At 39.2% G+C, this 15880-nt stretch overlaps 1 protein-coding gene across 14 annotated transcripts in view; it reads left to right on the forward strand.

Moving 5' to 3' along the window:
• Nucleotides 1-8338, forward strand: part of OSBPL3 (oxysterol binding protein like 3) — an 89564-nt gene extending 81226 nt beyond the window's left edge. For all 14 annotated transcript variants that reach the window (XM_055707196.1, XM_055707191.1, XM_055707195.1 and 11 more), the window contains 5 exons: nt 681-825; nt 2162-2306; nt 2988-3114; nt 3680-3802; nt 5341-8338. In XM_055707196.1, coding sequence (XP_055563171.1) covers nt 681-825; nt 2162-2306; nt 2988-3114; nt 3680-3802; nt 5341-5437 — 637 coding nt within the window. In that variant the 3' untranslated portion in view covers nt 5438-8338. The remainder of the gene's footprint in view (nt 1-680; nt 826-2161; nt 2307-2987; nt 3115-3679; nt 3803-5340) is intronic.
• Nucleotides 8339-15880: the final 7542 nt, after the last annotated feature.

Genomic DNA, 15880 nt, shown 5'->3' on the forward strand with positions numbered 1-15880 from the left:
CAACTTCACTATCAATACCCAGAACAAATTGTAGATATGTCTTCAAGAGGCTTTCCTTTTCTTGACATCTTATAAAGCTGTTTTATAAGAACATCTAGTTCTTTAATAAAAGATAAAATATTGTATTACCTATTGGTATTTGTTTATCTCTCCCTATTTGCTGTCTTCCAGTGTGCGACTACATCTTGAACTACCTGGTGAGAACTTTTGATCTCACCTAAAGCACACACATAGGTGCAGCCTTGAGAGCCTGAGCCAAGCCCATTCCACTCAATAAGTCTTCTGATGACTCTGGTGGCCCACGTCCTTGTGTTTTCAGTTGTCACTGTGTTACAAGCTGTGAAATGGGCATTTCAGCCAGGAGAAGATATTAGAATGATTACTTTTGGAAACCTAAAACTGATAAAGAGGGGCAAGTAAACTGAGAAAAAACTGAATCCATTTGTATGGATTTCTGCTATTCTGTTAATAGCAGAAGTGGAAAGGGTTTTCTAGTAGACAGGATTGTTGTCATAGGGTTTGGTTTTGAGAAGGTGTGGGACAAGAAGATGAGGCATTTCAGAAGAGAAAATTGTTTTGTGGGGTTTTCTAATCAAGTTCTCTGCAGGTTTTTTTTTCACAAGTATATGAGATCATTTGAACAAGGCATGAGATTTTTCTTCTGTGTATTTTTCTTACAGTTTTAAAGACCATTTTGCATGGAACAAGGTGACATCTTGTATCCATAACATCTTAAGTGGGCAGAGATGGATTGAACACTATGGAGAGATCATCATCAAAAATCTTAATGATGACACTTGCCACTGCAAACTGACTTTTATAAAGGTAACCACAGCAGTAACCACAGCAATGTTGGCAGTGCCTTTTCTAACAGACACAGCAGTGGGTGGATGTTCTCTGCTGAAGCCCAGTACAACTGCTTACAAGCTACATTTTCCTAGAGTTCTGCTGTAATTACATGTGATTCTTTGAGAAACTGTAACTCTGAAGGAACTGCTGCTCACTAGGTGGAGCCAGGCCAGAAAGAGAAGCAACAGCTTTCTAAGGTGATTCAACTGGAGATGCGGAAAAGTATGAGGGAAGGAAAGGAAATACGATGAAAAGCCTACCATGGGTTTGATGAGAGAGGTAGGCACAAGATGTCTACTGACAGGGGTTTACCACATACCTCCTGCTAACCCATTGGCATGTGCTGTGGTTGCATTAATTCAGCAACCATAGAACCAGTGCTTACGTGCGGTGCTTCACCCAGTGCTCTTTTCTAGCCCTTTGCAGGTACTCAGAGGAGTTTAAGTGAGAGGTTGCCGTGTCACTCAAAGCTTTTGCTTCAGTACAAGGCATCAAGATATGACTTCCTCAGGAAATGCCCTTAATAACTGCAATTAAAATTAGGTTTTGACAATAGATGACTTCTTCCTAGTAAAGGAAAATCAATGAAAACCTAATACGATGCCAAAATTTCTAACTTAAGAAACAGTTTTGCAAAGCATGCTAGGAGACTTGCCTTAACCTGCATTTTCTGTATCTGATCGCTGGAGAAAGGCTGTGCTTTGCATAGAAACAGACCATATAGATATAGCCTAAGTACTTCACCATACCTGTGCAGCATGGCAGGCTCAGCAGCGGAAGGAAAGTTCCCTTTTCTTTGTTTTCCTGAATACTTGGTGCTGTCTTAGAAGCAATAGGTTGATTTTTCTTTTTTAAATACTCGCTTGAAAGTACTGTATTATATTTGCAGAGTTGCAGTGGATGTTTAGAGTTCAAACTGTAAAGATTGAGAGCCTGCAAGTCTTACACCTGTGATACTGCAAATTGTCTAAAGTGGAGATTACTGTATAAGTTCCTTCTCTTCCTCTTCTGCAAATCTGGGGAAGATGTAGATAACTAAGAAGTCAGTGTTACCTGTTATTGGGCAAAATTCAAGGTCAGCTATGCTTTATCTAGTACTGTCCCCAAAAAAGGCAAATAAATTCTCAACATTAATATTTTAATAAGCTGATTAATAATACCAACAGCAGTTGTTTGGATATGGTATTGTAATGCACACCTAAGTGAATACTTTGCAGAAAACCACTCTGCAGCATGGTGCTACTGACATGGCAAAATCACTGACACCTGACGGCTTATGCACCTTTTTTCCCCTCATTCCTTTTAATTCTAGGCAAAGTATTGGAATCCAAATGCACATGAGATCGAAGGCAGTGTCATGGATAAAGCTGGAAAAGTTGTGCATCGACTTTTTGGGAAGTGGCATGAAAGTTTGTACTGTGGGACAACTTCATCTTCAAACTGCATATGGAGAGCAAGTTAGTGATCGGAATGGCTAATGTAGAGAACTTAGGATCTGCTTGAGAATAAGCTTACTATTTTCATCTCTTTATTATGCCCCAACTTATTGTTATTTCTATGGTGGAATATTACATTTTTGTCAAGCGTTTAAAATCTAGACCAGAAGAAAACATCATTTAAATTATACGGAGAACTTAATCCCATGGCTGCCTGCACTTGCTCCATTCTTTCTCATTTTCATGTTTGGGCATGAAGTGGGTACTGAGGACGCTAAAAGGAAGACAAAAAAAGAATGAACAACCCCCTTCATTTTTTGTGTAGAGAAGTGTTGTGTATTTTGTGTGTTAAACATTGGACGATAGCCCACGAAGCTCAGTTCTGTAAGGACAAGGACAGCCATATCCAACCTTCTCTCAAACTCGTGGGGTTTTGTCTACTGTAGTCTGAAAAAGCACTATGCTAATGCCATGGCCTTCATCACAGTTGTGCTCTGATTCAGCTGAGAGAACAGAAATCTGTTTTGTTGCAGTGCAATTATCAAGGGGGATGTTGTCTTTTGTTACATTATTAAACACCTCTTATTCCCCCCAGAATTGAGACTGTGGTTCAGAGATAAAGGACTGAGGGGAGCTTGGAATTTTCCTTCTAAAGATAACAGCATTTCAGTAGAATTCTACATGTACTCTTTTCTTCTGTAGATCCGATGCCTAAAGATTATGAACAGTGGTATGGATTTACTCAATTTGCACTGGAGTTAAATGAACTGGACCTGCAAACTAGGTCATTACTTCCATCCACTGATACACGTTTTAGGCCGGACCAAAGGTAAGAAGTTTTAACTCTTTAAATATCTTTCTCAAATAGTTCTTAATCTTCTGCACACTCACTTTACCTTAAGCTCAAACTATTTTTTGTAGATACCTGCAGTGTGTTTCTATTTCTACATTAATGTGCATCTGAAACAGACATCTTACTTATCAAGAGATGGTGTAGTCGTCATGGACCAGTGTTTCCTAGAATTGGCTCTTGGATGCTTCTAGATAACTGCCTTTCCAAAGATGTTAAAACTTCAGTACTTTAGGTACTGGATGTTGAACATAATGTGTTTGAATAGCCAAAACCCCAGACACCTGAGATTTCTTTCTGCCGTGGTATTTCTACTGTTGCTAACATCCAAGTAATAGAATGTAACGATGACTTTGAGCTGGTTATGAGGGTTGCTTTTCCTTAAGTACTTTTTGATAGTGCAGTTGTCTGCAGATGTAGCATTTTACCTTTCAAACACTGTGAACCGCCTGCTGTAAAGATTAGATTCTGTAGTTCTAGAGGACCTGGCAAAGATGGAGGACAGGAGCACCAATTGTGTCTCTTATCACTGCTGGTGCTACAGGTTTCTAGAAGAAGGGAATATTGAAGGGGCTGAAATGCAGAAGCAGAGGATTGAGCAGCTACAGAGAGAACGACGGAAGGTGCTGGAAGAAAACAATCTAGAGCATCAGCCTAGATTTTTCAGGTACTGTATAATAATTAGCATATGCTACCATTTACTGAAATTCTTATTATAGAGTTGGTTGTAAGCTGCCATAGAGCAGGCTCCAGTTTTTTCCAGGTTTCTTCCATATTCTTGATTTTTATACTTTGGCAATGTAAACCACTCCAGACTTACTTGAAACTCAGAATTAATATATTTTATTTTTTTCATTAGTGCATCCCTGAATTTCTTTCTGACTTTTTTGCCTTGATGGTGATTGATATTTAGACTGCTTTTGAATTTGCCTGAGTGAATGTAGCATCTTTGATTCTTTCAAGCAAAGTGAAGTAGCTGGATTTAGCTTAATTATTTCTTCTGACCTTCTGCCAAATTCAGTGGGATTGCCCTGTGCAGAAGTGTGCAGAGTTGGAGCCTTTCATTTCCACAGCTGTTTTTGATTTGTACCTTTCCCCCCTGTTTCATGGAGAGGGAGTTATCATTCAGAGGGCACTTTATTTCTTCCTGTTGTAAATCAATTAACATGAGACTTCAGCCATCAAAAGACAAAAATGAACACTAGTGAGATCACGGCCTTCTGCCGTCCAGCTTCTCCTAGTCTCCTGCAATGAAACAAGTGGAGCTGAGTTGAATGTTGTATGGACCTAGGTATCACAGCTAACAGATCTGGGTTCCTAATTTTTTTCTGGATAGATAGGTACTGTACTTCTGAGGAACATAGAAATGTTTAAAATAGGTGCAAATAGGTGCAAAAAGGGAATGGCTCAGACCACTGCATGCCTGACTGTGAGCTAACTCATCACATGTCAGTCATACCTACTAAAGACAAGGAAACGTTGGTTCCAGCAGGATAGAGACAGTCTAATACTTTGTAATTGTATATTCACAATGAGAATTGTGAATAATAATGAGGATTTGAAAATTGAGGTTTGTGCTGTAAATTTATATAACAGAATAAAGAATTTAATTACTATATGGCAAAAGTGTTAACCCAGTATTAGAGTAGATATGAATTATGCATTCGGCTTTTCACTAGTGATTTCTCTCTTCAACAAATCACAAGCCTTGATTTGCTTGAAAGAATAATTAGCTGTTGTGCCAAAAACATTGCACACTAAAAGCAGATTGATTACTTCAGGATATGGTATCTAGTGCAATGAGTCTCACTTCTTGACTGAGAGCAACTTTACTGAATGCAATAACGGTGGTGGGCCATCTTTGGAGGGGTGAAAGGTAAATTTCCACTTTCCACTCAAAGCTGCCTTTGAGACCATGAAATAAACCTGGAGTGTAGTTTTAAGTACTAAGCACTATGCACTGGCATGTGACTGTGAAATACGTGTTGATCTCAGCTGAACGCTAGGCTACTGAGGTGCGTCTCCAAGGCCCGGTACAGACACACCAGTTCAGCTCTCCAAGCTATATTGCTGTGTTTGAAGACTGTACTGGGTTGCACTGCAGCTGGTAATTGGCTGGATTGGGTATCTGCGCATAGCATTACACAGCATATGTATGGAAAACATAAGCTTTACATTTAAAGATATTTGTTTAATCTTTGATAGGAAATCCAACGATGACTCCTGGGTGAGCAATGGAACTTACATGGACCTTAGAAAAGAACCTGGTTTTTCCAAACTGGACAATCCTGTCCTCTGGTGAAAGAGGAGCTAAGTGAAGATATTCTGTGTGTATTCTCAGATCTGATTTAAAAGAAGTATATACAAAATATATCTCTCTATATATAACTATATATACACACACACAGAGACACAAATAATATATTTGTGGGGGGTGTGTACGTGTACAAGTGTGCATATCACCAGAATTGTGCTTAATTTAGAATCTGATGATTAATGTTTCCTTTGACTATTGCAGTGATTATTTGAATGTATAAATGCCCTAGCTTCTTTTTATAAAGTATTTAATAAATAGTACTGAATGTTAGCAGCAAGAGGGCAAAGCGGAGCTTTTACACTACTTTTCCAATATTAATAACGTCAGTTCTGAGTTAACTTATGCCTTATTGAATTGCATTGGAGACAGCAGCAGCCTCTCCTAGCTGTGCTGAGAAATCAGAGTGCAAGCCTTAGCAACTCAAACTGTAAGTAGGCTTCCACAGTTCAATGAGTAGTTCAGCTGTCTCTGGGCTGGTATAAATTGCTAAAACAGACTATCAGCTGGTGCTGGAATCTGAGTGATGTTTTGCTGCCTGTAGAAAAGATTTAAATAAGCTTTTGTTTCTATTAGCTTACTCCTTAGCATTACGGAAGAAGTAGTTCTGAGCTTATATCAGTGGTTCTACTGCCTTATACATGAACTGTACCCAGCTAAATATAGTGCTAGAAATGCAGGAATCGCCAAAATTTTCCACTGGGAAAAATTTCCACTTCAGATTTATAGCCCCCAACAGGGCAAAAGGAGGACATTCTTTGTATATACTGCTGGAGCACTGACTAGATGAAGAAGCTCTCTCTTTTTCCAGTAAGTAAAATCTACACAGAGCACGAAATCCTGTGCTTCCGTAGCTTCATTTGCTTTTATTAACCTAAAAATTGCAACAGTATGACTTTTTAAAAAGTGAGCTGATTGTTTTAAGCTAGAAATTTTTTCTTAGTATTTTGATATTTTCTACCTCTTAAGAAATAAACAGCATATTTAAGATCTTATATTTAAAAAATGACCATCTGCCTTATGGAGAAGTGTATGGAGTCTTTGATCTTCCTCTGTTTGTTATGTTCAGATAAGTATTCAAGTATCTTGCACTAAATCAATTGCATCCCCTTCCTGTAATTTTATACATATGGCTAGATTTGTGAAACTACTAAATCATAGGTCAGAAATTTAGCAGGAAACAAATGTAGCAGAAGTCGTGCTTTTGCATCAAGATTATAGAGATGGGCAGTATTTTTGTGTTTTCCATCAAATCAAGATGGCACAGTCGTAACAGAATAATTTGCATTCCTGTCTATCTGCAACTCAAGCCTGACCTATATGATTCTTCAAGTCTGTTCTGTGTGTCTGTGGCTCTGGCAACAACAGTTTCCAAGTTATCGATCTATATCCCGTCACCACCCACACCCCCTTTTCTCACACGCCGCTTCAGTGACACAAAACAAATCCATGCGTCGCTGGCGTGTTAAACTGGTTTATGACTGGAACAATTGGACATGGCATGGAGACGGTAGACTCTTAGAAGGACCAGTAGCTTAGAAAAGCTTGCACTTTACTGTGTGCTGCATTGTTCTAAAGAAAACCCATTAAAAATAGATCTATGTATTATATGTAACACGATGGAAATACGATGAATGCTTCCATTTTAAACCAAATCTGTGATGTCATATTGGATTTATATTTGAATTTTGCTTTCTGTTACCTTGAAGCCCCATTGTCTTAAAGGCAGACGAATGCTTTTTCACCGTTTTTCACTTTGCCCAGGAATTCTGCCTCACTATTAATTCCGTAATTACCAAAGAAAGAAGATAGCATAATACTTTGTATTTAATACATCGTTTAAGCACTCGACTACTACGCCAGCAGCTTACAATAAGGCAAGGTTCACATCCATATGAAGACAAAATTTGGGCTTTGATTCCAAAGGAAATCTTAAACTTTGGGGGCTGTTTGGTTTTTCAAGGAAAGTGAAGATCTCTTCATAGCTTGTTCCCTTCCTATGTTTTATTCTTGTATTAACTGTCAAAACTTAGCACAAAAATGTGTTGATATTTGTAATTATCCTTGCTGTTGGTAATTACCATTTATACTAAAAATAACGTTCATTTAATAACAAAAGAGGATAGGGGGATAAAATAAAAAAGGTTTTAAGGGATCAAAATTTGCGGAGGATGCATTAAACTTGCTCATTGTTATATCTGGCAGCTACTGTGATTGCTGTCTGATCTGGTTGCTGGGTTTGTATTTTCTATGTATGGAGGGGATTTCCCCATACTTCATCGTATGAGCTAATAGTTGATAGCATCTGAAACTAAAAGGGTTAGAGGCCAAAAGGCAAAGTTAAATAATTGTAATGCATTAAAATTATCAGGTGTTAAATGAAACTAATCTCATATTGGGTGTTTAAGTCATGATTTTTGAGAAATCAGACTGGCAGTGTTGCCTTGTATCTTGCTAAATACTTATCTAAAATGTCTAAAATACACCTGATTAATGACAAGAAGCATTGATATAAAATTTTCTTATAATTTTAAAATTCCCATGTCAAGAAAGTAAACTTCAGAATATTACTACCATCTCCAGAAAAATAATGCCTGAGAATAATCCAGGGAATTTAATAAATACACAAAGCAAAATCATTGCACAAGTTATAGCTCCTTTTGTAAATCTCAGATACGCATTTGCAAACACGATATAACAAGTTGTGAATGATTCTCTGACCCCATGTTTCCAGCTGCAGTGTAATTGTCCCTGCTTACTTTTGTATGAAACAACTGGGTTTAGTGTTAAACTTCTTTAAACTGTATATTAAGAAGTGGAAGAAAATTGTCTTGACGTGACTTCTGTGTATTTCTGCATTAAAATATACTCATCATTCACAAACCTTAATATACTCTATACAGTTATTCTTGCTAAAATAGGAAATTTTGCTAAGTTTTTTCCCCCAGAACTTCAGATTTATTAATGGGTGCAAAATTTACATTAGCTTTCTGCAATATAAGTCAGCTGTTGTTTTTAATAGTTGACATCGAGGGACTTGTTCCCCCATTCCTATCCTGACCGGTAAAAATAATGTATCAGGCAACTTGCTGCTTCCTTTCATACACAGCCATGATCCCCGAGCTGTTTAACTCAACGGATCAGTCTTAAAATTTCCTGATGACCATTGCCTGCTGGTACAGCTCTTTTATTTGATGACTTTATAAACATTAATTAATACAATTTTGGAGGGCTGGTTGAGAACACTGCTTTTCTTTGTGTATCCCTTCACAAAGTAAAACACTCGCTATAAACTTAGATCAAGATGATGGAGCAGCTCAGGCCTTTGGGTGTTAAAACACTGGCTCTGTTTTCAAATTACACAGCAAAGAAAGGAAAAAAAAAAAAATTATCCAGGGAAATAATGTTCATAGAAACAGAAACCCGCAGCTCTACTTCCAGATTTGCAGACTCAACACGGTTGCTGATTTTGGTAGAGTGTAAGTTTGGGATTATGAAACAGCCTAACTTGTTTAGGATGCTACTCTTGGTAGCATAAAGTGCCCTTTAGACTGACCAGGACTGGAATGCACTGTTAATCACTGCGTTCCTTTGAATCTCTGCTCTCTGAGATATGCTTTATGTGTTAGTTTGCCAGCACTGACCTACTTCTTTTAGATGCTTTTTGAAATACAGATCCAGCAAAGTACTTAGGGTCTTTATACAGAGCTCAGAAAATGAGATGCATGGAAGGAAAAGTGAAAACAGTCACAACTTTGAGAAGGAAAAATCCTAGAGATCTGTTCTTCCACCAAAAAGTTTTGTTTGAAGGACTGGAAACAAGATTGCTGCTTTCTTTTGAAACCTGGCTCCTGAAGGAGGTGGTGGTTGCAAACACAGGCACCTGTTATTCGGCACTTCAGTGTTGAAGCCAGATTGCTGTGCAGAAAGGAACACAAATTCATGGTGCCAGAATGTACAACCAGGGACAGCTTTGGGGTTGTGCAAAGGTCCAGTGCTGGTCTCAAAAAACCAACCTCTCAAAGACCTTACCCCTTTCCATGCCCCCCACTTGCCCTCGGCTGTTTACAGTCCCGTTAAGGTTTTCTGTGGGGCCACTCACATCTAAAAGTCCTTATTCAGTGTCCCATTTTTCTCTTTATTAAAAAAATTTCTGAAGAATAGGAAAACAGTCCATTCTAACAAGCTTTTAAATGACAAATCTGGCCTAAAAGCTGTAGTTAACAACTTCCCCCATAAACATTGTGGCCTACTTCTGTATCTTTTCCTTGACTGTGAACAAGACTTTCTTCCCACCTGGATGCTGGAGTCTGACCTTGTAAGGGTAGCGTGCTGTGGGAAGGGGCAGCTGTATCTGCTCAGCATAATTAATGTCCTTGCATCTGCTTTTGTGTCAATCTCTTCTGGTGTCTCTCTAGATGACCAGCTTTGCAGAGCAGGAAATTTTCAGCATACCTTATTTTATTCAATACAGGGGTTTTTTTTGTGTACAACTCTGAGAGGGCAAGCTGGAGTGCAAAACTTGGCCCGCTGTGCATATATGATAGAGAGAAGGATGAAATCAAACTTCTCCACATAACTGAATACATCGTGCAAGGGCTGGAGTCAGTGCTATTCAAAGGAGTGAAGTTAAAAAACAAAAGGTTTTTTTTTGGTTGAGTGTGTTTTCATTCATGAATTCATGTCTACTATAAATAAAAATCCCAGTATTCACCAAAACTCATCTTTTCTATTTTCTAGCTACTGGTGGGTGCAACTTAATCCAGCAGCTGTGGGTTCATAAGAAACTGCACATATTATCTGGCTTATCTGTTGAGACTTGGTAAATGCTGTAACTTATCACCAAATGTATTATTTACTGCTCAGTTCTTAGATGCTATTCTTGCTGCAGCTTTTGAAAGCAATAAGAGAACTTTTTCACATAAATAGTTGCCATATGTTAAAAGATTATTTTAAGCCGTTTCTTTTTTATATAAATTGTGGATTTGGTGTTTTTGTTGTATAAAACAAAACTGTATTAAAGCTTATGAGAACGTTTGAGAGGTTGATCCACAAGAGGTGATGAGCTCCTTCAGCTCCACAGCTTTGGGATGGCTACTATCTGTGAGAATCAGGCAGTCTTGTATTTATGTTAACAGTATTGTACTAGTTCCAGTATTGGAAAAACATACTACGTGTATGAGGTATTACATACACAAAGCTGCTAAATGCTGAATTTGTTGTTTGTTTTTATAGGGCATTAGGGATTTCAGAATGAAGAAAGGTATCTTATGTGTTAGAATTATCACTGACTTGCAGATTTTTAAGAAAACTTTCTGTAGTCAGGATCATTCCTGTTTTCTGCTTCACTTACTCCAAAAATTTGTAATAATGTTGGAGCACCTTGATTCACAATTTGATTTATTACTTTTGTCTCTGTAACCAATTTAGTTGGATGTTAATAAATCATACTTTCAAAAGGTCATAGAGAACCCTGACTTTTTCCCAGGGGTTGTAAGCATCTTTCTTCAAAGGTTGTTAGTCACAGCTGAAATAAGTCTAGCTTCTGTAGTGATCTGTGCTTTTTACACTTTCCAAAATGGCAAGTATGAAAGAGCTTCCATCTGCTAGAAGCCCTGTTTATCACTCCTACAATCTGTCTGGTAGTTGTGCAGCGTTCCAGTTGTTTACCAGTTTACCTGCACACACTGTACAGCACTGTCACGTGGCTGTTATGCCAGACACTCCGGCAGGGAAAGGGGTAAGCTGATGGAATTCATTTACAGCTAGAAGTTGACTCTTAAAAGCAGGTTTTGGTAGACAGATGTGCAGCATAAATGTTATGCTTTACCATGAATGTGGAAACCACAAACCACATGTTTTCCATAAAACAACTTTCAAAACCAAGGAAACATGGCATTTACTGGAAAGATAAATAACTGGAAGGAAAGGATATCGATGTGGTGTTTTCTCTCTTAGGGATGGTGTTTCAGGACAGCTTTGCCAATCTGATCTCAACTGCATCTCAGGGTCCCACCATATGTGTGTAAGATGCAATACAGATGTATTAGGATCCTGAAAAATGTGGGAGTACAGTGAGTATAATTCCTGACCAACCTGTAATTTCTGACTGCAGTTCTGCAGCACTTCCCAGGCTCAGTATGTACAAAGATTTGGTGGGAGGAAGCCTAGAGGTTCCAAGAAGAGCTGGGACAATCGGATCAATAAATCTCCTACCATGCAAAATAACCTCAGCTGTTGAAAAATAAGGATAGAGGCCAAAAGAAAACCAGCTTATGTATTGGGCAAGAGTCAGCTCCTGTTTTTTGAAATCCAGCCATTTTCGTTCTGTGTTGGGTTAGGAACTTTGGAACTAGCCCATCATGTCAGTGGGAATCACTTCTTTGCTGATTAATTTCATAGGGATCTGACATGCTTTAATTGGTACCTGAAATAACAAGCATTTAGTTCAAGCTGCTGGGAAAATATCCTTTTATAAAAGCAGCAATAGTTTTTGCATAATTATAAAAGGCAGAGGAAGATGGCAAGGGATGCTCATTATTGGTGTCCATCATGACCACCTAGGGCAGCAGGAACTTCTCTTAGAGAAGTGGATATGGAATTAATTTCTTGTGCTTGCCCCTTGAGCTAATAACATGCCAAGTACCCACAGCGTGGTCAGGACTACCCAGTAAAACAGGCTGTTCTCCCCTACAGAAGTGTGAGGTTAAACTTGGCGTCTATATACATTGCATCCAATTTGTGTTTAAGCTCAGTTGTCTGGTCCTTTACAGCAATCTCTCTTTTAAAGTAATTTCGCTTACTGCAGAATGATTCAAACCACCACAGAATGAGGAAAACGACAGCTGAGCAGAGCTTGCTCTGCATAGTAACTGACACATCCTGGCCTCTTTTTCTTTATTTTTTTAATGCTTCTGTTACATTTCTTTCATCTTGCAAACATTGCTTTCCATGTTCAATTTGTTGATATTTAGCTTAGATCCCCTCTAGTGCAGCAGATGCGTAAGAATTTGTGAGTTAATCTGAATTTTTAAATGGTGTTAAAAACTGGCCAGATAACAAATTCTGCTTTATACTTAGGAATTTATGTCTTTACTTACTCTGTACCAAGGGAAATACTTGAAATCGGTATGTGTACACCCTCATTTGAGGTAAATCAACACCGCTGTGCTGAGCTGAGTATAACTGAGGCTTAAGTTAACTGAGAATTTGACTCTGTGGGTTCATTGATGTAAGAGTTTACAGGCTCTCGGAACAATAATAAATTTGTGGAAGACTTGATGTTCTGTATGAACATCAGCTGATGTTTCTGTCTGTAATTTCACAGACTTCAGGAATTATTGGCTTTCTCTAAGTGTTAGGGCACTATTTATCTTTGAGGATTTTTGAAGGGATGTTTCATTTGGTATTTTACTAAGAGCAGCTGTTAGAATTCGAAAATATGATTCTTTACTTAGTTGACATTGGTTTTCTTTATTACAATTTCTTTAATAAAAAATTGCTTTCCTAAATTACAGATTTTTTACTTTTTAACTTGTGTTGGTAAAAAAAAAAAAAAAAAAAAAAGCCATGATAAAGGCAGCAGTAAATCTAGTTTGAATTACTGCAGTACATGCCTCGAAAAATCCTTTCCTTCTTAGGTTTTATGAGGATATGTCTGCAATACCTAGATTGCTGCCTGGAGCAAGGAAGATTATGTAGATTTATCAATAGATGAGAACCTGTCTAATAGCTGTGAGAGATTTACTGTTTTGTTTACTCTTAGGTTTGTTATCTTTTCAGCCATTGACAAACTGAAGATGAAGTCAAGAGATGATCCTGCTTGTATTCATCGTTTGTTACTTGTGCTTCAGTCACTGAAACAAATCTTGTGAAGCAACTAGAGCTATATAATAGCTGTATAGGTTTTTTGGATTGGAAAATCAATTTTCCTCTGAAGTTCAAAAATAGTACACCAAATCCTTAAGTCCTTTTGTGGGAAAAATTCTACTGTGGACTTTGCCTGTGAAAGAGCACCACAGGTAGGTCAGTTAGAGCAAGCCTGACTTTCCTGAATTTTCTAGTTAGTGGAGAATGGTAAGCCTAGCCCATCGTTAGCCTGTCCCCTTTCATTTTGGTGAGAGTAAAATTTTGGTTAAAGTTGACAGAGGGTAGAGAACTCAAGGATATTACTCACCTTTTGTGACTATCAGAAACTGGGAAAGAGAGCTGGATGTGCCACGTCACAGGAAAGCCCATAGTAACAGCACCTCTGTATTTTATCTAGCTGCGAAGCTTCCTAAAGCTGAAGCTCATGTGAATGCTTTGGTCTTGATACTAACAGGAATTGTTTGTTTGAAATGATGGGGGAAAGAATGAGAGGAAAGAGTATATAGTGTTGAAATAAGATTCTCGGTATTGAAGTGTGCAGCCACAAGGTCCTAGCCAAAAGAACGACTGCAGTTCATGCTTTCCCAGTACCGGTTGCTCATTGTTTCCTTTCATACTAACACTTCCTCAGGACACAGCTGGTCTTCCTTCTCTCTCAGAAATTGCATTGCTCGCCCTGTGGTGTATTGGCATCGGTGAGGCCATACAGTAACTGCGGAAGAACCAAATAAGCCCCAGCCCAAGCTGGCCGTGACCAGTTCTGTAGGAGGAGGTGCATTCCCATCTCCCATTTGCAAAGAGAGTAGTACTGGCAGTAAGAAAACCATCCACCCAAGGTCACTTGCATCACTCACTACAGATGCTACTCACCTAAATCAATGCCTCGTTCAGACAAACGAGGGCGGCACAACTAGCAAGGACACCAGTTTCAGTCCGGTGATAGAGCAAGTGAAATACATGTTTAATTGCCAGAGAACAGGCCAGCACTTGGTTTCATCCATGAGGTTTTTTCCAGCATAGCAAAGACCTGGTCTGTACGTGTAACTGCAATGTAGCAAACAGTGTCCATACTGGAGTTGTATGACTCTAGCCCTAGTCACCACCTGTACAAATTCACAGGACACCACTGCTGTGTAGTGGTTCACCCTCTGATCAGAAAGACAGCAGCAGCCTTCCACACCTGCTGATGTGTTTTGACCCACAGCACCTTGTGGCACCTTGCTGTCTTTTTGGGCAACACTTCCATTACATAAAAAGAACTCCCATGCAATTAGCAGCCCACACCGTTTTCAGCTGTTTGCCAGCCCTTGCTCCTTGTTTCCAAAAGAACTGTGTTCTTGCCATCCTGCTTCCCTTCGGTGGGGAAAACCGTGGTATGTTCTTACCCCCGTGTCTGTAAGACACTGAAAAGAAAACCCGTCGTGTGCTGAAACGAGGAGGCAGCAACAGCAAGCTGAAAAATGAAGTGGCTTGAAGAAGAAACATGGGCCCTTCAGTCTTTGTATCCAGTGGGGCTGAACTGTTGGCCCTGTACAAAATGGGGTGGGTTTTGCCTTTTGTCCTCCTTTGCAATGTGCAGAAGGTGCAGGCAGCCCTTGGCAGCTCCTGCTGCAGAGACTCTGGGAAGCTGTAGGAGCGCTGACTCACCTGGTAGTAGCAATGCAGCCTCACGGCCCTAAGGGCCCTCTGGAGCCACTGGCTACTTTGCCGTTTGTGGTTTTCTCCTCAGTACATCTGCTACTTCTGTGGGCCCTGGCCTGCTTCAAAGATCACCACACAAAATTCTCAATTTCTGTCTTTGTGGGTACTTCGAAAATGCATTTACTTTGCTGTCCAGGACAAACACCTTTCAGATTGCCCTGGAATGGGAATTCCAGTTGTTCGGTTCTGAAAGAGAGACTGAGCTGACAGTTAACAGATAACACGAATGGGGGGTTACGGAGTAGCAAAATAACTGGGAAATAAAACAAAGGAGGCACAAAAACCAAAAGGGAGAGAAAGATTTGTTTTAAATCAAAATAAAGCTATTGCTACAAATGTTGTAGTAGATGAAAACATGCGTCTGGTGTTATCCAATGAAATATTAATGTTCGCTTCTGAACATTTTGCAAGGCTTGACTACGGCTGTGCTCCAGTTCTGTGTCAGTGCAATACAAACACCAGCCAGCTGCCTCAGGAGGAACTGCAATCGCATACTACGGACTATTTGGAAAATTCTCCCCAGATCATTTGTTCCTACAGTCAGATAATGAGTGTTTTTGAGAGTGCTTATGCATATACACATCCATTCAGAGGATCCAAGAGGAACTGTGTGAACCAGAATAAACCTGGAGAGCTGATCCTTACAGTCGGCTTTCCTCTCTACAGGCAGCTTCAGTCGCAGGCTCTTCCCCACAGATCATTTAACTCCTCATTTCGCCAGTCTTGCCCAAAACTTTCTATGTATTCTTTAGATGTGCTTTCCTTCGTTCTTCCATTCGCTGTAACTTTAAGGTTGTCTATAAGTAACAAAATCAGTATAAACTGCACTAATTTTAGGATCACAGTTTTAATGATCTGAAA

This window comes from Falco cherrug, chromosome 4, assembly GCF_023634085.1.
Source record: "Falco cherrug isolate bFalChe1 chromosome 4, bFalChe1.pri, whole genome shotgun sequence".
In the NCBI taxonomy this organism is placed as follows: domain Eukaryota; kingdom Metazoa; phylum Chordata; class Aves; order Falconiformes; family Falconidae; genus Falco; species Falco cherrug.